General features: G+C 34.4%; 1 protein-coding gene across 2 annotated transcripts in view; it reads right to left on the bottom strand.

Moving 5' to 3' along the window:
* Nucleotides 1-962: 962 nt before the first annotated feature.
* The window catches only part of MRPS9 (mitochondrial ribosomal protein S9), a 34,291-nt gene continuing 11,832 nt past the window's right edge, over nt 963-23,421 (bottom strand). For both annotated transcript variants that reach the window (XM_018908928.3, XM_050977472.1), the window contains exons 3-11: nt 19,728-19,790; nt 19,607-19,637; nt 17,262-17,341; nt 10,910-10,992; nt 7,984-8,059; nt 5,145-5,313; nt 3,649-3,757; nt 2,644-2,813; nt 963-1,172 (exon numbers count right to left, since the gene is read on the bottom strand). In XM_018908928.3, the coding sequence (XP_018764473.3) occupies nt 1,081-1,172; nt 2,644-2,813; nt 3,649-3,757; nt 5,145-5,313; nt 7,984-8,059; nt 10,910-10,992; nt 17,262-17,341; nt 19,607-19,637; nt 19,728-19,790 (873 nt within the window). In that variant the 3' untranslated portion in view covers nt 963-1,080. The remainder of the gene's footprint in view (nt 1,173-2,643; nt 2,814-3,648; nt 3,758-5,144; nt 5,314-7,983; nt 8,060-10,909; nt 10,993-17,261; nt 17,342-19,606; nt 19,638-19,727; nt 19,791-23,421) is intronic.

Here is a 23,421-nt window from a genome sequence, read left to right as displayed (position 1 = left end):
TTTTGTGGTGAGATAAAGTTTATCTTCTTTTTTGCTGTGGCCCACTTCCTACAGGACAGATGAAGGATATGCTCTTCCTTCAAAGTATTTGACCTCTGTCCCAGGAAGGAAGCTGGCAGTAACCCAAAACCTTAAGCTTTTGGGTGAGCACTGTAACCACCAATCTATTTTGGAAGGCTACAATTATAGACAGGAGGTGGGCAGCACTGTCATCACCTCCTGCTTCTGATTTTAAAACAGAAAAGTTATGACTGTATTTGGCAAAGAGTCCAATGCTATCTTTGTGCATTAGCCATATTCGGAGCACGCCTCCTTGAACAGGCCCCTTGAGATTTAAGGGGTGGAGAAGAGTGTTCTAAAAGACAACTTCAGCTTAATCCCTCCAGCTCTTTCTGCTTTTGGGGGAAGAACAGAAAATCTGACTCCTCCAGAGGATGATTCAGAGAACCTAAATTTAGGTACTTGTTCTGAATCACTCCCTACTTAACCTGGGGAAGCATCCTGGAGAGAACCAATTCCACAGGCAAAGGTTATCCTCTGTGACAGTTCCTCTCTCAACATCCCCTCAATTGTCAGTACTATTCTCACTGGCTTCTCAACTCCACCACAGTTTAGGCAGGAAGTTGTTGCTTATCCTCAGATACCTGCAAGGGACAAAGAGAGGCACACTGAAGATGTCCAAATACCTGTTTAGGAGCTGCCTAATTTCAGAATTTAAACTGCCAAATCATTAAACAAATAAACTGATTTTTAGACATTATAACCCACCAACAGTGGATTGTTATTGACTTCATTGGAGTATTGACTTCATAAATTGTTATTGACTTCATTGGAGTTAAGATGCAAGGTTGGCACTTGGTGACTATTTTGGATTTAGCATTTCATCAAATTGCACCTTGATTTTCCACAATTTTAAATAAATTTAGAGTTGCTTGTTGCTTTTTAAACAGAAGACATAGTAATTATAAAGGGAAAAAAAAGTCTTTATTACTAAATATATTCATACAACACTTTTAAATCATAACTCAGTATGTTTTGAAATTGTGGTAGCACTTTGTCACTCTTTAAATACTCAAGAACTTATCGCTTTTTCCAGGTGAATTTCCGTCTGGATCCCTCTTGACCAGGCTTTTTTCGTTCCTTCACACGTGGGTCAACTGTTAGTAATCCAGCTACAAAACACAGAAAAGCACCCATTTATTTGCTGCTACTAGTATTATTATATTATACTAGTAATATTCTATCATGTATCATATCATGTATCATATCATGTATCATATCATGTATCATATCATGTATCATATCATGTATCATATCATACTAGCATTACAGGTATGCTACGTGTCAGCAAATAACTCTGACTTTCTTCACTAACAGTATGATTTGTATCATCTAGAGGGCTAAAGGGTCAGAACCACAAAACACTCAAAGGAGTGTCATCAGATCCTCTAACTTCTCTTTAATAATTGAACTTCATTCATATTTTCCTTTACACACCACTAAAATAACCCCCCATTGTTTCTTATCTACCCATATTGCTTAAGCCCTTAAAGCAGTGGTCTCCAAACTTTTTTGATCATGCAGTCCCTAACAGAATTTTTGAGCATGTACTCCCAAATATATGTATTTATTAACTTATTAATTATATACACATTCTTACTGAATCCCAATGGATCAGTTGCACATTTGCCATACTGAAGACCACTGTTATGTGGTATATTTATATATAAGTACAAATACATTTATATATATCAATATACCTAAAAGTATATTTGGTAATGTCCCAAACATGTTCCTGATTAGCTGATCTCAGTAAAGATACCAAACTCATCACAATGTCTATTTACAAGGGTTTTCCTAGCAAGTTATACCTGCCAGTGCTGAAAAGGTACAGTCAAAGAAATTTGTTGCAAAGCATTAACACAGCTTTGGTTTCATGGCTGGCAATAGAGTGAAAAAATCACAGCTGTTCTGCTACTAATACAGGCATGTATTCTTGCTACTAGTCCAGAAACAGCATAGTTAAAAGCTCACTGTACATAACACTGCATTTGCTGAAATAGCACAGATATCTCATCACCAAGAAGCATCAAATCCTGCAGTTATCTAAATAAATCCTATCTTATCCTAGGTAACTTGTAAACACTAAATGCTGCAAGAGAGAAAAAAACTCCCTCAGTCTGGCTAGTTGCATGCAGTATGTTGCTCATTACTCTCTCTTCAAAGCCAATATTGCTCATTACTCTCTTCAAAGCCAACCCTCCAGCATTTATGTTGAAGAAAACTTTTTAAAACGTGAACAATCTCAGTATCTTACAGTCACTAATGTCTGATCCAAATTTATTTAGTAGTGAATATACATTCATGTTTTGTGATTCTATGTTTAGGCAATAAAAGCTGGTTAACAGACCTAAAAGAGGTCATGAACAGATGGAAAAACGCTTGAGAAGTCATCCAGGATGTACATAAAGGATGCCAGGAAAAAAGTGAAAACAGTCTATAAATCAATGCACATCCCTTTCATACAATACACAAGGTTTCACTGGGATTATTTACTCAAATCTGATCCTTAATGATCCTTGTATTAATTCTGTTAATTACCAGAAACACATTACGAAACATTGAAATAATTTCAATTCCTACCTTGCCTCATGAATTCCACCTCCTTTTCTGTCACAAAACTCCTTAAGGCTTTTGCAGAGGCTAAACGTATTGCTCCAGCCTGTGCAGATCTTCCTCCACCAGAGACTGTGCAAACCATATCATGTTTTCCAATTCTGCCAAGAAACTGGAAAGGGAACAATAACTGTTCCCTAAGGGAAAAAAAAAGAAGAAAAATTTAAAAAATCATGTGTATAAAGTTCTATGCCATGCACATTTCTTATCATTGTGTATTAAAAAACATAGTTAACTTTTGGGCAGAGATCCAAAAAGACATTCATATCTCATCCAAATCAATAGGAAACTAGCAGCTAGGAGCATATTCCAACTGCCAACGGTACGTACTTTAAGTTCAGTTTTACAACTACTTTTATTCCACTGCTTCTCTTCAGAAGCCCAGATCTATCAGCTCTGGATATTGAAACTGAGCAACTTCTCCCTTTATTATGGAGCTTAAAAATCACAATATAAAATAAAAATAAAAATCACATTAGAATTAGAAACTTTGTCAGCCTAATGAGAAGTCTTCTCTATATCAGACTGTGCACATCCTCCAAAATCTGAAGCTTTATATGAAAGCCTCACCCTGTTTGCTTCCACTGTGTTACTGCATACCAGAGTAATTACACATGCATGCAGTTTGCAAATCTCTTGTGAAACACTTAGTAATGATAAAGCTTATTATTAATTTTTAAAATAAATTTCAAGCCCTTTCTAAGAGGACTAAAATTTGAACTATTAAAACAGTTCGTGCTCTTGGTTTTTGCATCCCTTCAAAAAAGGTGAGGCAAGAAGTACAGAGCAAGGCTTGCCTATCAGTAAACTCCTGAAAATTAGGAGGAAATGCGAGACACATTTTTATGAAACAGATAGTTATACGGAGACAAGAACATAGAATCAACATAGCAGCAACATGTAACTGTATGACATTACTTTTGCTGGAATAATTTAATTACAGTAAAATATAGTATTTCATAGTGCTCTCACCTGTCCTGCAGCACTGGGAAGTAATGTAAAATGTCTATTCCATTCACTGTAATTTTTCCAGTCCCATTGTCATAAACTACTGCAGTAGCTCTGGCAGTTTTTCTTTTACCTTAAAGGAATTAAACCAAATCTTTTATGAGGCTTCAATATTCTCCAGAACTTCAAGTGCCCAAGTAATTAAACAAATCTCATCACATTCATACAGTGCCAGCTGTTTGGTTTTACAGGCTGAGGTAAGAAAAAAAAAATGCAAACAAAGAACAACTATCTTTCAATATATTTTAATCAATGTCTGTTAAGTGGGGGAGAAGTGTGTGTTAGGAAACCAATCTCCTTCAGCACAAAAGAAGCAATCATTCTGATAAAGGAATTATGAAACAAATAAGACATTCTTCTTAATTTTGGGGGTGATGGGGCACAAACAAGACTGGTTTTGAACTTATTAAACCTGGTGGCTTTTCTTAAATCACATGGTTGCATGCTTATCAAACTTCATTAACTACTGTTCTGAAGATACTACTGAAAACCAGTGCAAATTAAATCACGGCTTGCTGCTCTCACATCTTTGTTGTCATGTAATCTTAAGACAACCCAGGTAAAGCAGCTCTCTAGCCATTCTGCCCCTCAAATTCTCTGTGACCTTTGTTCTTATTATCATCTGCTGCCTGCTGCATAACACCCATAATCTCTAAGATTCCTCTTAGATGTACAGCATAAAGTGTGTGCACACATGCTTTGTCCAGAAAATCATCAGCCTTTTCAATACATGTTGCTGACACATTTTTTCTATGCAATCACTCATATCCTATATCCTATATTGCTTTCCAGCTGTGTGTCTCTCCAATGAAAACATAACAGCCAGTGTTTAGAAGATATAGAGACCTTCATGGCTTCTGTCTAACATGCCCTCTATCTCAATATGAATGATCAATATCCCATTATCTGTCCCATATTTAGAAATTTACTCTTCACAATTTTCTAGGTGTTTGTAAATATCCAAATGCCTTGCTATTTATTCTTTGCATCTTCAAAGTTCCCCTTTGCTGGACTGCCTACAAAAGTCTTGATAAAAGCTACTCACCAGTCTAAGTATGCCATTTTTATACTAAGCAACAACACTGTTCCATCCATGGAACTATTCATATTTGTTTGTGCAGTCCTCCACTCTTTACGTTCAGCAGTCAGCTCTGCCCAAAAATCGAAGTTCTTTTGTATCCTACAACCCAATGCGCTCCTCTCTACAGAACTATCACTGTATAAAAATACATATAAAAACCAGATGATAGGAGTCTGGGCCAAAAATTTGTACTTTCTGACCAGTCCATGTCTTGACTTGGTGTTCCATAATATCACTAACAGCTACACATGCAGTATACATACATATGAGCATATAAAATGAAGAAGTGACACTTTCAGCAGTGTTGTACATTATAGAAAGAAAGCAGTGTGAAGAGGAAAAAATTCTGCATTGTTACAAATCCACAAGAAATAATTACCTTCCCCGGTGCTGAAGGCCACTCCTCGCTCGTCGTGCTGCAAGGGCTCAATAACCACCTTCTGCAACTGCACAGGAAGTTCTTTGGAAAACTTCTGTATATACTTCTCCTCAATGTCAGCACATGGCAATGCTACCAATTTTTGTAAGAGCTGAATAAATCTTGAATACTGTAAGACAACAAGACTTCATTAAAGTATGTAAGTGTAATTGCATTTACGAAAACTGTCTATTTTTATTTAATGGATCTTTCCTACTTCACTTTTATTGATGATTTCTGACAAGATGACACTTTTGCACCTACATGCTTATTTAAGAACAGCATGCAGTTGCATCATTTTTTGTGTGACTAAAGACATCTAGTTCTTTCTTCAGAAAACAGTTAAACTTTACTCCAAAGCATAACCAACCCCTTTTTAATAAAGGATTACTCTGTTAGAATGAAGTTCATCTCACTTAAAAAAAAGAAAAAAAACATTGGAGGGATGTCTTAATTATTTTATTATTATCTTATTAAAATAGGAAAAGATTTTCACTTGCTTTTTAGTAAATCAGCATATTCACTGATTTGGAAATAATTTTATTTCACTGAACTGAATCTCATAAATGATTATATTTCATAACATATACAAAAAATGCCTATCTTTGGCTGCTCAAGCTGAGTTACTTTAATGTTTATGATTTCCTTTAAAACTGAACAATCAAGGTATTTAAAAATTCAAGAGATACTTGACTTAAAGGGCAACCTCTTGAAATAAATTATCCTTCGCTACTGTGTGGTTCTCCTTCCCCCTTATACCTCCCTCCAAAGTTCTTCAACATGTGATTAAAGAGTACACACCAGTGTGTTAACCCATTTGTACCAAAAGCTGGGATGTCCTGTTAGCAAGAGTTACTGGCAGGAGCTCCAGACAGCTGTCACCAGATATAAAGGTATCATATCATCAAAAATGGATTTTTCATACAGATATCATAACCTGATTTCTGAAGTATTTTTTTACTTAGAAGCAGTTATTGCAAGTATTTGTTCTTTTCGCTTTTACAAGAGTCTTCTCTAGCACAAAATTACTACTTTTCTTGTAACTTAATAAAAGTTCCTGGAACTTTGACATCAATTGAAAACTACTTTTACCTAACAATATGACACAGACTTATGGTAAAGCCTTTGAAGAGCAGAAATATGGGAAAAAAAAAGTAGAAATTATAGAGACTACAGAAGCAGAAAACTTCCAACAGTTTTCACTTGGAGAGTGCAAAAGGAAAAAAATCAATAGCTCTGAGTTTGTTTAATAATGTAAACACAACTGAAATTTTTCTTGTAGGGGCAAAAGGTAAGAATTTGAGCAGGAAAGACTGGCAGCTTATACTGAGACATTTCAAATATATTTAAACAATGTGTTTTACTATAGACTCAGGCTTTGTGGTCTTACATGGGAGAGGCCAGTATATAGAAGGGTTTAGTGTAGGTTTTTGGTTGGTTGGGTTTTTTCTAAGTTTATTGCAATGTACTTTTACAGATGTAAAATGCACTGATGTACAGAATGTACTAAAAGCAAGCTGTGAAGAACACCAAAATGTTTGGTTGTACAATTAGACCTGGCACTTGGAGAGGAAAAGTAGCCGTTCCAAATGCAGGAGCTACTGAAAATACTGAAGTCTTAATGGCTTCTACTGCAAGTAAGGTAGAGAAAGTCTCCTGAGTATTATCAGGATGGAGAATTTACAACAACTACTTCTAACTGATGCTTATGGACCACAATCTGCTCAAGACCTTTTTACATCCCCCACAGACAAGGAAGCCATCACATGCCACTGTTCCAGATGACAACTGAGCAAAGGGCATGTTTGCTGCTGTTATGCTATTTTTGCAAAACTGTCGCTCACAGGACAGACAAGGCTGAGGAACACTGCTTCTAGGTGAGAAAACACTTGGAATGTCCAGACAAACAGAGTTACATTCTCTGGTACTGTCATATTCAGGCTTTCAAAAGCTGGCCACATAGACTGAACCTGCTGTTACAAAATCTAATGCTCTTCAGGGGGACTGTAGGGAAAAGCTCTGAGTAGAAAAAAGTGTATGACTATTAAGATGAAGTCTTATCTCCAGAGATAGATGTAAAGGATGACTCCAAACCTACAGAATGATACAGTTTGCAGACATTGAGGAAACTGCAAAACTCTGCTCTCTCCCACCATATTCACAGCAAGGAGAATGTAACAGGAGATATCTGTATCAAACCACAGATCTATACAGCTTTTTGTCTTGTTTCTGTTATTTGATTTTTAGTCAATCACTAAGAAAAAGAGGTCCTTATTTCTAGTAAGCCCTCTGTGATTACCATGTCATCCTTGACATTAAATAACTCTGCACAGGTTTACTGTTGAACAAATCCATTGCATTTCCCCATGTTGAATATTTACCCCTTCTCTACAATTAGTAATAGCAGCTCTAGCCCTGTCTATTTTTCATCTGTAACTACAATAAAAGACTATTTCTATAATAAATTCTTACAACCCATTCATATAATTACATAACCACATAATTAAATAACAAGGAACAAGTGCTCTCACAATGCTGCCAGGAGAAAAACTAAATTATAACAATGGAAAGTTCTTAAGAGTTCTGTATTGTGCTAGATAAAAAAATATCAACACAAGTCACTTCAAAACAACATGAATGTGACAGTGCTGTGAACATATACAGACTTAATCAGAAGACAGAAAACTCTTTTGAAGAGCACCTCTTTCTGCATAATATCTTTCCAGTATCCAAAAACACACCCTGAGTCCATATTTTTAAGACACAAGCCTCCTTAAGATTGGGAAGATTAATTACTTACATCATCATCTGACACTTGTTCTAACAACATTTCTTCCAATTCAATCTTAGTCAGCCATCTGCTGCCAGCCAGGTTTCTGTTTAAAATATCACATATATTCTTCCTTTAATTAACCATGCAATTAGAGTTACATCACAAAAGACCACACATACAGTCAGTCTTTGTTCAGAAATACATTTTCCATTAAAAATGAATGCAGATCACATTCCTATAGTAAACATAAGAAGGCCTACGTTGATTTTAAAAGATCTGCCTTTTGAAAGGTATGGTAACTTCATGTACTGAATTAACCACATGACCATTATAAGTATCAGCTTTGCATTATTCATATGATTGAAGTGAGAGATTGAATTAGAGTAACACTGTAATAGGAAGTGATCTTCCCCCCAGCTTATTACTTACTTTTAAAAGCCTGCTGCCAGGAAAAATTTGGTATACTAGCAGCACAGAGCCAAATCAAAGGCAGAATGGGCAGAATGTTAAAATCAAACTCTTTTGCCACTGGTCTTTACTTTTCTGATCAATATAAAGAACGGCACTAGCAGTAAGCACAGTCAAAGTACTAATGTAGCAGTGACACCCTGTGTTCTATCTACTGTGTAATCTTGAGCTGCTCAGCACAGTGACTGCACTGATGATAGCAAAAGCAGAAATTTCTAAGAAAACGGCCTCATACAGAGATGCTAAGGCAAAGAAAAACCAATGCTTGAGGTAAATATTTGAAATATATATGATATGAAGTGACCAACTAAACAGCCATAAAAATACATAACATTTTAGGGTAAATTCAAGGCAAAGATGTAACTAGCTTAACTCCTCAGGTTTTTTAGAAAGTGCTTTCAGCAGCATGAAGGAAGCTGTGATTCAGTAAAACACTCCTTCTGAAGGTGTTTTTAAGGAGTACTACTTCTCAAGCATGCATATTAATGCTTTTCTGAATCAGGACGTGAGAAAGGATTATTTAGAAACAATGCAAATTTTAACAATGATTTTAAAAAGCTTCCAATCCTGACAGACTCAAGTATATAACTACATTTAGATATTGTTACTTGCTACTTCCACTGAAGCTGGAAAAAATTTCTTGCATGTGGAAAGCTATAAACTTGAAGAAGTTCAGATCAGGTCCTAACCCTACATTTAATACTACAGAATGCATTCACAATAGATCATTTGCTGGGAAAAAAAAACCCCAACAAACTCCATGCCTCTCAAACCAAAAAAAAAAACCAGCCCTTCCCACCAACCCTCTACCTATAATTAGGAGATAAATTATCCGATCCAGACTAATCTCAGAGCAAGTATCATATCCCATGTGAGAAGTAAGTATCAAAAATTCTTTAAATTCTCTGAGCTTTACAAACCTAACAGGGAAAAAAACCTTTCATCTCTGACTAGCTCTAGGTGGTTTTTCACATCAGTAAATCCACTGGCTGAGCCCTGTAAGGAGTTAGGCTATTTTTCAGTAGCATGCAGCAAGAAACTAAATTCATTTGTTTTCTTGTCTGCTCAGAACCTAACACAAATCCATAACAAAACATTCTGTGGGTCACAGATTGCTATTTATATTATGAAGAAACAGGAACTTCTGTTATTTAAGAAATTGAAATAAACTCAGCAAATTAATCCTTTCTCTTCCTAACATAACTAACAAATGGCTGAAATGAAGAAGTGACAAACCAACATGATGTGCTCCTGGAGCAATGCATAAATTTGGCTAGCAAAAACACAGCAAGAAGAAAGATAAAAACAACTTGGGACTGGGAAAAAAAGTAACTATACAGAAAAGCAGTAAATGCCTAAACCAAAACTTCCTAGCTGCAGCCATTTCTTTTAAACATTTGCTTAACTTAATTTTCTAATTTAAAATCCTTGCAAGAAATCTCAAAAAAAAAAAAAACCACAAGACTACAGTCTAAGAGGAGCAAACAGCACCTAAAAGCATATCCTGACTAGATATACCTAGAAACCAACAAATATAGATTTCCCATAGCTTCTGGCTGACATGGAGCTTTTATGCCCAGTGGCTAACTAGATGAAGAGCTTGCTGTGCGGGCCAGGGAAGATAAACAGAAAAAAACAGACACTAAGTTCAATTACTAAGAGTGATGATAATTAAAGAAATCCAGCAAAATGAACTTTTCTAAAATTACTAGGTTTTGATAATTTCTGTTCAAAGCCATTAGAGGAAGAATAGTGAAATTAAGTATTTTGAGACTCTTAAATTTAAACACTGGTAAGTTAATATACTCAAGAACTGTAATTAAAGACTATTAAAGAGCTCAGACTTAGGTCTTGAGATTTTAAAGCAGCAACAATGTAGTTGGTACTTTGAAAGCCCATGTTTTTTTATAAAAAGTTTACCTCCTTTTTTCGAAATGCTTTAATAAAAGACATAATTAGAAAAAATCATACATAATTGATGTTTTACATAATTTCATGTTTTATATATATATATAAAACATTCATATATATGAATAGACATATGTTTTATACAGGAACATAAAATTCTGAATATTTCCTTATATTCAAAGGAAATATTTATATATATATTTATATATAAAAATATATTTATATATTTATATATATAAATATATATATATATATTTATATATATTTCCTTTATTTTCAAATCCCACTTCAGAACATTTATAAAGCAAAGAATATTCAAAAGAGCAGAGAGAGTTTAAAGAGTAAGAGAAATAGATGGCATTTCCCTACTCTAACAATGAGGAGTGCTCCACATATATCTGGTAAAACTTGTCAAGATGAAATTACCATACAAATATGACACAAGGAATAGAGCAAAAGGCTGAAAATGTGTTCAAGGAATAGAAGGCAGGTAGTGTGGGGAACTACCAGAAGTGCCAAAACAGAATATGAAAGCACATTAAGAAACTACCAATATTCATTCTAATTGGAAGCTTACCTTTTTTCCTTCTGAACAGGAAGATCTTGAGCTGTCAGTTGGTCCTGATGTTTCTGAACATTCAGAAATTTTTCATATGTTTCCTTAAATGTATATGGAAGAAACATTTAAACAGATTTTTTCATTTAATATTTAAATTTTGCTACTTAAAACACACATCTAAATGGTTTTACTCTTCAAACACTTAAAATACAGAGGTCAGAAAACAAGCAGAGCTCTGGAAAAAAAAATCATGTGCAGTTCAAAATGACTGATTTTGAATTCTGCAACAGTGTTTTTTGCCTTCTTACATATGCTTGTAAAAAAAAAATAAATTCCACTGTATACAGAAAGACATTTGTATAATGAATGCAACTCCAAAACATACTGCACAATAATTTCATCAGTGCATTCACATTTTGGTTTGACTTCCTCTTCCACTTCCTTTGGTTTGACAAGGTTTAAGATTTAATTTCATTTAGTTAGGATTTTTGTACATGGAGAAGCATCAGATTTACTGGCGGTCTGTATCAGTCACAAATTCTTACCCTGGTATGTCTACATGGATACAAAGTTGCACATTTATCATAGTAAGCATTTCTGTTCTTTCAACTGTGCAGACTGACCTACTCTGAATTTTCAGTATTTTTAAATAGTTTTCTCAAAATTCTTAGCTATATTATTATTTTCAAACAATGGTGTAACATTGATTTAGTACTTCAAGAAAAAAGGAAAAAAAAACAAAGGGGGAAAATACTCAAAAAAGTCACAGTAAAAATATTACAGAAGAAACACATTTTAAATGAAGTATTTTTAGAGATTTTTTTCAGTTCAGAAACTTACGAAGACTACTTGTTCTAAAATATAACCTCTAATACTCTTAGTTACAACAGTGATCCAAATGCAAAGGTAAATAGGAGTATTGGAGAAATAATTATAAATTATATGGAAACAACAGGACAGTTGTACTACAACCAAGTACTTCTATGACAAATAATTTACTTCCATTTAGGAGTGAAATAGAAAGCTTATAGTCACTTTACTATACTATATTAATATGAGTTTTAGCAAATACTACAAAGAAACAACAGTGTAAGGATTAGTGGGAACAAGAGACAATAGTTTGGGGATTTTTATTTGTATTAGTTAAAAAAAAAAAACAAAAAAACCCAAAGAAACAAACAGAAAAAGAAACATAAGATATCTCTGTGCTATCAGATATTAACTAATGAAATATTAGTTCTTAACATAAAAATGGGATTTGTAACAGGATGCAGTGAAATATCTGCAACAGCTTAAAAATAACCAAAAATTAGAAGCCCCTTGCTTAGTTATAAACACCTACTGTTCAAGCTAATTTTTTCACTAATATAAAATACACCTGCACATACACTAAAAATATTTGTACTAAAAATGTATGAACAAAGAACAGACTGTTATCTGAGCTGCACTCAAAGCATTTAAATAGGGACAACTCACTGAAGTCTCTGACGCAGGTCACTGGTGACATTTTTAATAGCACAGTGGAACAAAATATTTTTAAAATAATTCCACAGTTAAAAATCTTGAAGTACAAAATTGTTCACTTTTGAGACAGCATGAGAATTCATATATTATAGCAGTAAGCCTTTCAGAAATCCTTTCTCTTTCGTGAGGTAATTGTATCAAATAGGAACTAGGAAAAATTTTAAACCTGAAAAAATTTATTTATCCTCAAACATAGGCAACATTACATAAGAGAGAAGAAATCCTACTTTGAAGTATTTGCAAACCTCACAAATATAACCATAATCCTCTAAGGAAACAAGATACAGCACCACTATTGTGGGCAAGATTTATGTCACATCACTCTAGCAATCTTAACTCCATCCAGAGCTGACCATTAGGCTTCAAAAATTATCGCCTATACATTAAAAGCAGACACAGTTTGGGCTAGAGAGCATGAGGTGTGCCTGCACCAAGCAATTTTTAGGTATCTGTAGTTAAGTATTGGTAAAGAATGAGTATGGAAGCTTCTGCCTGGGACCATAGAGTGATGGAAGAGAAGGGGAAGAAGGGCTGTGTCTGTCCCTCAGCAAGCTGGGGAGAGCTCAGTTGGAACAGTCAGACATCGAATCTGATGAGCTCCATGAGTGTCTGCATTTGGAAGTCAAGCCAAGCACAAAGATGCTATTTTGGTGTCAGATGCTTAGAATTCTGACCTACTGGTTTATTAGGTCTTATAAATGTGTATGGAGGTTTTTCACCCTACTGCTACTCTTGACTTACCTCTTGCCTTCAAAGCAGAGGGTGTCACCACTCTACCTGCAAAAGCAGCCTCCTGTCTGCCTCCTCACAAACACCCAGCCTCCTCCAATACATTCTGGCATACATATTTATTTATTGGTATGGTCAGCAAAAATACATGAACAGGAGCTCAACACAGCTACAACACAGCTCCTTAAAAAATGACACAGAGAAGTAATCACAGCTGTGACCTTAAGACAGACTGACTACAGTCAGAATTGCTCCTAAACAGCAACTCAAGTATTTTTAGGTAACATGACACAAGTCAGAAGACTTCAGGATTTTGTCATATTTGGAAACGATTGATAAACACAGGCAAATAAAATGAGATATGGGTTATCATCTACCACTTTCTAGCCTCAGAAATTAATTGTCATTTACAATGACAAAAAGGTTTAGAACAGCAGCAACAATAAAATTTTTCTGAAGACCCTCCCTAGGTAATCCCAAAGAACACCAACACTCCACAGCCTGTTTAAGTTTTAAGAATGTGCACTTTTAAGAATTTAAATTATCTCTTTAAACTGTTCTGGTTAAATTATAGCAATCATCTCTATTCAGACAAAGAACCCTTTACATGGGAGATGAAGTCAAGCAACACTGAAAAGTAGCATTTTAAAGTAATTCCAAGTGTAAGAGAAATGTTAAATATAATTTCCTACATATTTCTGGCAACGAAAGTGGACTTGAAACTCTTATAAAATTTTGGTCTGGAGTACTAAAAAAAAAAAAAAAGAAATTGATGCATGTATCTTATCTCTGTATAGAGATAAAGCCAACAGACTGAAAGAACCACTCACGTGTGAAGTAAAGTATGTGGATGAGCCTTTGCAAAATCAGGAATCACATGTAATGCCCAATAATTTATCTGACAAATCTACACTCCCCAACGGCTAAAGAAAGCTTCTGAAGACACACTTGCTTTTTCAAAGCTGGCAGGTGAAGATTTTACTAATCACTTGAGGATTCAATAGTCCAATTCATGACTGTACACATCTGTGTGTCTTGTAAACTCAGCTATTACACAATCAAAATAGCTGATTTTACAAGACTGACTATGTACTGAAACGCTTCCATTTCTAATAGAGAGATCAAAATTCAGATCTCTACAAGGACACTTTAAATAATAAAAAAATATTTTACTCTGCATTAAAAAATAGGGAAGAAATCAGCAAATGAATCCTTAAAAGAGATTTTTATGGGAAAAAAAATTCTATTAACATTATAGTTAAAATATGCTGTAGAGCCCACATTCTACCTCAGTTTGCACTTTACTTTGTTTCTTGTGTTTTGAGTTCAGCATATACTTTGAATGGTTTTAAGTTTTGGAATATTTTTGTGAGTTAAAATGCTCAATTGTTAGAGTATTTACCTCAATCCATAAGCCCTGATATTTCTAAAAAATGTACAAGCATGATTACATGGAATTGCTATTTTCCTGTGCACAAGGGTATGAAGATACCATTTTGTCTTGTTCTGCACATTACAAAAATGGTATTATTCTAAAAAACTTTTAAGTCAAATAATGATCAAATGCACTATCAAACATTTGTGAAATGGTGTTTCATGCAATAAACAGCCTTTTGTATATCAGAAGCACAATAAATTGTCCTTTTCCCTACAGCTACACTTTATTCAACAAGCAGAACAACAACAATAATGCATGTAACAAATATCTTGTATAATATTTCATTTAATATTGAAAGCCAAACATGTATATTAGCAATTATAATACATACAAAGTTAGTTAATTTTCAGTAAGTGGACAATATTTTTATAAGCACTAACTAAACAATGACACTATGCCTAGTTATATAACTAACAGGTAATAAAATTCAAGTTCCACACGAGCCTACGTAATTAATGGAATACAAGTTTAAGCAAAATAATATGTTTATTCTGTTTATTAGATTTAATGCAGCAATTTAAAAGATATCTTCAAATCAGGTGAATTACTTACACTAGGCTGTATTAACATACAACTCTTTTCTGGACAAATTAATTAGCTTTGAGACTTAGGAATACATTTTGTTAAATACACATTAGTTTAATAGGTGGTTAAAACAATGTTGGGAATTTCATGCAGATTTTGACTTTCATTTGGCCAACTTAGAAAAAAACCCTGTTAAATCTCACTTAATGGATTTTCATTTAAAGAAGCCTATTTAATGAAAATGTTCAGAAACAGTTGAAGAACACTCAAGTATCCTATACTAATGAAAAATGCATTTGTCAAGGCCATTTGTTTGAAGGTGGTTGCCACGCTCTTAGAAACAAAACAGGCACTATACTTTCAGAGATTTCCAAGGCAAGCTTGCATACTCTAACTGCTAGGAAGAGCTAAAAATAAACTTGTGCTCCTTGTAAAATTTGTAATTTCTTCATTATGATGGAATGCAACAAAACATCTTGCCCTTGGGTTGCTCTGTTTCAGCCAAAACAAATGCAAATGGCTTGTCAGATGACAGCTGTTTGATAAGGCTCCTCTACAAGACCTGCATGCTTTACTTTTTTCCGTGAAACTTGGGATGAAAGGCAGAAGGCAGGAAGAGAATTAATGTAGCATACAGTCTAAAGGCAATGCTACAACCGTGATTAAGTAGAAAAGTTAAAAGGCACAGATTTTCCACAGCCTTGCTGTGTGCAACCCATCCGTGTAACAAGTTGACAGGCCTAGCGCGTCAGCTCCATCATCCTCTCCGACAGCTAAAACGCAGCATTGCATCCCTTTTCAGAGAAAATTTGCGTCTGCACCATGAAGCGTTGTACATTATTTCTTAGCACTGCAGGGGGCTCAAGTCCATATGGAACCTTCACAAATATTACCACAGATCAAACCAGCGGCGTTTCGAGGCAGATTTGACATACCTATTTAAATGAACAGCAGGGGTCCTCGGGCTGCCTCGGGCTGTGCAGGAGAAAACCTCTGTGGAAAGCCTATGCTGCAGCTCCATTACTCAGCAAAGACACTCTCTACATTTATCATTCATTTCATTTCTGCCAGGGCAAGAAGCTCATTTGCCCAAGGTCAAAAAAAAAAAAAAAAAAAAAAAAAAAAGGAAAAAAAAAGAAAAAAAAAGTGGGGGTGTTTTTTATTCTCCCAAAGAAATAAATGTACCTGACAAGAGGGGATTTTGTCCTTTGGGTACACAGAACTCAAATAAATATCAGATCATTCTAATAAAAACACTATACTCAGTAAAGCTGTGCACTGAATTTGGGACCATAAAGTTTGTTTTTCTGACAACTGACTAACCATAAAACTAACTCCTTAAAACTATCTAATGAGGAAACAAAATCTGATATGAATATCCAATTAAATATTTCTGCATTATTACATTATACATTATTAATGCTTTTGTCTTCTGTAAGTACACGTAAGAAACATGAATGTCTTTCCATAGACTCTTCTAAAGATGCAGATAATGCTTGTGCTACTGATGGTCACAGATATGAAAGGTCTGCTCACAACCCATGTCAAGACTCAGGGTCTAGTGGTGTTCTATTAGATACAGCTTTTTTCATAAAGGTAAAAGATGCAGATCCTTTACTCCTGGAACCATATTAATCAGAAAAAGCCTTAAGTTTGCATGAATGGAACCATCTTAGAAAAATCAATTAAGCAGTTTAAATGCAAATTTTCTTCACACTAAATGTCAGCACAAATAACATTTCCTATAGCTTTGCCCTTCACAGAGGAAAAAAAAAAGAACTATTTTTTATTCTACAATGAACTTTGCTAGAACTAGCCATTTTTATTGTATGTGCATTCTCCACTACTAGTCCTTTCTACCAACTAGACAGAGCCTACAGGAAAGTGTTCAGACTATTGAAAACCAGCCCATAGCCAAAACCGTAAAAGGAACCAAAAATTAAAGGAAGAACTGTTATGTAGTGTGTTCTCTTAAATGTGACATATAAAAGTTCATAATAATGAATATTGTGACACAAAAATATACATTGCATGTAGCTTCAGTGGTGATATTATGGCCTACTGTGAAAACATAACTAAACTCAGGAGCTCCTGGGTGGCACTTCTAGAATAACATGCACTTGACTGGGAGCTGGCATTATTTAACATACTTACATGCATTAATGAATAATACGACTGCTTGCCAGTATAAAAGAGGAAGTGAAATGGTCGGCCATCTTCTCCCCACTGGATTTCTAATGGAAGGCAAGATTAGACAAGAAATCAATACACAATCACTAAAAAAAAAAAAAATCCCTAATATCTAACTGCAGTTATAAACCTCTTTCATAATACTGACTGTATTTTTACATATCAGAGAACAAAGACATTTTACAGGTGTTCAGTCTGCCTGGAAATCTAATAGTTTAGACAATCTTTTTTAAAGCTAATCACCCTCTGCAATGATAATAAAATATTTAACATTATAATTGTAAATAATATTTTACATAAGGAAATCTCTTGTGTACAACTCTAAAAGTTTGCATAGGTAGTATTACAAATAGAAGTATACATTTTAGTGTAAAAAGTACAAAGTAAGAGACAACTGAAATCTACATAGAAAAGTGAAAGATTAGCAGCTCTGGAAAAAATAGTGCTGAAACAAAGAAGGTTTTTCTTTTATTAGGTTTTATTTATAATACATCTAAGCTAAACTAAGTATGTGTACATTTGTCTTTTGTGGGCAACAACCATATTCTGAACTTGGGTGATTTTAGAACTCATTTTTGTTATTACATTTGGGATATTTAAATACAAAGACCTACCCTACAGCTTACATAATTAGTTCAGCAAGAAAACAAATGTTTCATATTAATTCAGAATATCCAGTGTGTTCTATTCATGACAAAATATTATTTAAAGTCAAATTTAGACTTTGGAGAAAAAAAAAGGCAAATGTAGGTAACATAACAAAGATCTCTTTCAAATAAACAAAAATGACAAAAATAAAAACCTGAGAGTTTTTTACAAATTGAACTGTAGAGAAAGTCACAGCCATTTTATCCAGTGACTTTAATTAAAGCCACCTGTAAACTGAGGGCAAAGATAAGACTCCAGAAACCTGTCTGATAAGGACAATACATATTGGATTGGAACATCAAGATATATATACATTCAGAAGCTGAATGTAAAGATGCAAAACTTAGCAGATAAGAAAGAATACAGGGGACTTTTACCCACATATACTACTGGTGTGATTTTCCATGCATGCAGTTGTGAAACCATATTTTGTTGAAAAAACTGTTGTAGAAACTTTCTGAAGCATAAATTTGAGTTTTCATGCTTCAAAGTTATTGAAGACGCAATACATAGACAAGACAAAGCTGCCTTAAGAGATACTTATTGAATGTGTTATTTTTAGATATAAATACAAAACTAAACATTTATACAAATTTGTTCTTACAGTCCTCAGGATATTGCTAGCATTTCAAAGAATGCTTTAGTCCTGAAAGCATATAGAATAGTAGCTTAGTTCTTCCATAAAACAGCCCTTGGATTTTAAAACTACTAAATGATTAACTCTGTCCTACCCTTTCACTTTCTACTTTTTTACTACACAATACAGGGAAGTTGAAAAATAAGGCATGATACCATTTGAACGCTGAAAATCCAAAATTTCAGATAGTTTAGACTGCTGTCCAAAGACATGAAATCCCCCCAAAAACAAGTATCAATTATTCCAGCAACAGAAAGAAAGAAGGAAAATTTTAAGATTAATGATAATCAGAAATGTTTTTCTGGGACCTGATAGCTCAGTGAATGTAGAATTTCACACCCATGCTACTAGTTCATACCAAACACTAGTCAAAAACAGACAACAGGTTTTGACCTTATCTTTCAAATGTTCTATTTCAAATTAAATTGTTGAATTTAGTGAACTGACCAACATACTGGCATATGACTGACATCTGGGACTCTATACGGTCTCTCAGGAGCAAGACCAAAGACAGTATGGACAGACATGCAGAGTTAGGACTTTAAGGTCAAAGAACTGACTACGAGAGGTTCCACTCTGTCTGTTATTTGAAAAAATTCAAACCTGTAACTTCTAATCTTCTAGAGCAACAAAGTTACAAAGAAAACTTTTGGTTTAAAATAGTATTAATGAATATTTTATGGAGGTGATAGACAGCTCTGACAAAAAGCTACTGAATTAACAAAAGGTTTTCCCGTGACTTCAAGAGATTCTATGCATCATTCTATTTATTGCTTATTTTTAAACAATGGAAAACATTTATCTTAGTCAGTTAACGCAGTTTCTGAGAAGATCAGTGGTATTCTGGAATGGACTGATAATTTTTATACTAAACCACAGAATACCAGAATAGACTTTTACTGCTCATGTCTTAGTAGTCATTAGGAACATAGGGAAAAGAGCCAATCCATAAAAATAAGAAATTCTACATATGCAACAATCCTAATACTTAGAAATAATAAAATAAGTATCTAAGAACACTTACTTCTCTGCTCTGGAAAAACTTCAGTAGGATGCTGCAAATAAATGAAAAATATCAGTAAAAGGAAAAAAGTTACTCAAAGTAACATGCTACAGTTATTCAGAAATGTAACAAGAAATCCTACCTTCATCAGAGGTCGGGCTCGTTTGTTGAATAAGCCAGAAGGAAAGAGATAGGCAATAGCTCTCTGAAAACAAGAGGAAAGATCTTGTATGTGACTTTTTTCTCATAAAAGTATCATCAAAAACATTTCTTATGTACTTTCTTATGCAAAAAATATCATAACTTTTGTACAGGAGGCAACCAAATCAGTAAGAAAATATGACACATATGTGATATGCAAAAAAAAGCAGATGATTTCCTCTGGAATCCTCAGAAGTAAAACCTCATTCTGAAGGCTGTACTCTACTGCATCAGAATGAGTGAACTTTCTTCTGCCAAATTTGGTTTTTATAGAATGCATTTATCATAACTTACCAGAACTACTCAAGTGCAAAGACTACCTTTATACATAATGATTTTCCACTAAAATTTCAAATGCTGTGACTTTATTTATTTATCTATTTATCTTTCTGAAAATATCAGTGCTTGCTAACAGTGCCTACTGACAGACCAAGCATAGAAATTTTATTTAAAGCAACAGGAAAAAGCCAAATTTTAAACATTTGGGATCCCACTTTCTACCATTTCCAGACATAGTTTCCTCAAGTCTAAAAAGACATGTTTGTTGTGGCAGTAATAGCTATTTTACATAGCCTAAATAAGCATTTCACTGATCACTGCATTTGGAAACAACTGTGAATCACTAAAATCTTTGCTGAACTTGAACTAACTGTCCAGAGAAGAAAGACTCAAGTGACGCCTTCTTTTTTTTTTTTCCCCTTAAATACCTGCAGGTTTGATAAAACACTTTAGAAAAATATATGATATTCATCACACTCACTGTTTACTGTTTTCACTAAGTACAAGGTACATACTGTATTTTTACTTAATCAATATTTACGGGATATATAAAATGAGCATTATTTGCCTACAACAAATGAAGTTAGTATACCAATATTCCAAACCATTCTGGCCAAAATGTAAGGCAAAGCACCTTACAAAGTTAAGCCCTGACACACATTTCTGTTCACTATCATCTTACTCTCCCTCTTCAATGTAACTAAACCATAATTTAATAATGCAAAAACATGCATTGATCAGAGATGTTTATTTTAATTTGTTTGTAAAAACAAACCAGAAAAAGCTAGCCACCAAAAGCTCCCAGGTGTAGGAGTCTGGCAAGCGTAGTCAGCTTGAGACAGCGGGTAGCAGAGCTTCAGACAGAAATATTGTGCTTGTACAGTAAAATGGACCAACCAAATAAACCCTTCTGGCAGTGGTCTCATTTATATTTCCATTAGACAGTACAGAAAAGTAGAATTACAATAAAATCTGAGTTTAAAATCTTCTCTCAAGAAGAATGGCTCTTTGTTAGTTAGGCTACCTTAGGGCTATTACTTGCTGATAATTTTTTCCATAGACTTGGAGTGCTTTGTCAGTGCTTCAACAGATTTAATATGCATGGAGTGTAAAAAGACCTAACCTATTACTTTCATTAATCCCCTACTGGCATTCCGAACAGAAATTTTCAGAATTCTGAAGCAAACAAAAGGCTTAACTTGATTTTATAAAATGGTAATTTTGTTTCTCTTAGTGACTACTGTATTCCCATTTGTTAGTCAATGGGCATTTTATGCATACACACAGTAGGTGAACACCTATTTATGAACAAATGGGGATTAATTATGATGACAAGAGAGAAATCTACTGTGAGCCAAATGATGTTAAACCAACACCTTATATAATATATTAATAGAAATTATTACAGGGTCCTGAGACTGACTGTGTGTGTATTTAAGACATAATCTTTATACAAGCATTTCCAGAATCTCAGCCAAAACAGTTACTGTAACTATGACACCTTAATAAATGCCAAACATAACAACTTAACATTTACAATGAAAAAAGTAGCTGCCATCTGAGACCTTCTACTTCTTGGAAAGTTTATTTTATTGCTAAGTGTATACTCATGTCTTTCACACTACAGCATGAACACATCCTGCATTAAGAAATCCTAACATCTACTCTCAGATCTCCACACAACAACTAACCAAAGAAGAATGGCTCATTTTATAAGCTTATTTTTGTGTTGTTGCAAAATGGAAATAAATAGTCTTCCTGACTTCTCTCTTTTTATGGAAAAGTAATCACGGATGAACTATCCTGAAATGCAACAGATTCCAGCTCAGCTTCATTCAGAATTTTCTTCTTAATTTTACATAGCTAGGTTCTCAGGCTGTACTTTACCAACTACATAGAAAGTCTGACTGCCTCCTGTGAGCTTCATCTACAGAAGCTGATTTTGTCTATGCAAATGTTTCATTTTTGTAGAAAAATCTTTTAAAAGAGCCCTGCACTAGCAATATAAAAAGATGGTGGATCAATCTGAGGAATTACATCAGAATTAGTCTTTCCAAACTGCAGCTGAAGCACAAAACCATGAAATTATTTTCCTGAAATCTTTTTTCAATGTCTTCAGATACGGAACATAGGTTTCCTTTCACCAGTCTCCAGCTCTCAAACCAAAATTCCATACAGAATTAACTGCACATCAGTTGCATTTTCCTGAACAGAAGAAGCAGGTGACTGTCCCTTTTAAGACTTTATAATCAAATATATTATATTTACACCTTATAATCAAGGTGTAAATGCTAGCAGTAAAGTTCCCAAGAAACCTTTACATTTAACTGCAGTTTCCCATACCAGAAGTGCTTTTCACCTCAAGGGTCCTGGCCCATACCCTTTTTTTCATGCTTATTTGGACTTGAACTCCAGATTAAAGAAACTGTTGTGCTGAATATGAAGAACTACTTTCTCAGTGTCACCCTGTCAGCTATAGAAGACATATTCCCCACATTCTAGACTCCACGGGTTCTGGGGCTGCTATTTCACACTCTGTTTGATAAATCTTACTGTTGCCATTGTCTTTGGAAATAAGCCACAACTTTCTAAAAGTGAAACATCCATAATTATTTTCAGCAGAATCACAATTAAAAATTCTGGTACCTAATAACACAACAGTATTTCCAAAAATAACTACATAAATTACTTGAAAAAGGTGGAATGGGTACAGTCTGCTCTTGCTATGAGTTACTAAAAAAAATTTAGTCATGTCTTTTAAGGATTTGAAAATCTTTGCTTTTGAATTTCACTGTTGATCCACATAAAGAAGAGGAAAATACCCAGTAGTCACACCTTTAAAAACAGCAGATCATAATGAATACATTAGTAACAAGATAGTTTACATCTGACATTCTTAAACTGTACAGTTGGTAAACTTAACTTTCCTGTACCAAATTAAAAGAAATCCTCTTATATCATCATTTGTTGAGGGACCAGAAGTCAATATACTGCCCACAGGACGAAAATGTCTTTCACTTGCAGCTTTAAGTTTGAATTCAAGCCAGTTGGAATAACAAGTACAACCTTTCATCCCAATTAAGAAAAAAACCCCAAAACCAGAGAAACCAAAAAAATCTGGCATTCCTTCAAACACATAAACCAATTAATTAAATAATCTGTCCAGCTCTGCATGTGTATGTCGTGTAAATTCAGTGTACCTGCCACATCCTCACCTTTCCTCCTCCCTGTGGATGTTGCACATCCTGACTTCTGATCCTCCTTCCCTTCCTACCACCTCCCTACAAGCCAAGAAGTTGTTTGCGCATTTTCTCACACATCGGAGATTAACTCTGAATGAAGCAAATTCAGCTGGG

This window comes from Serinus canaria, chromosome 1 (genome assembly GCF_022539315.1).
Source record: "Serinus canaria isolate serCan28SL12 chromosome 1, serCan2020, whole genome shotgun sequence".
NCBI classification, from domain to species: domain Eukaryota; kingdom Metazoa; phylum Chordata; class Aves; order Passeriformes; family Fringillidae; genus Serinus; species Serinus canaria.
Note: the sequence above shows the minus strand (reverse complement) of the source record. Positions and strands in the feature narration are given on the sequence as shown.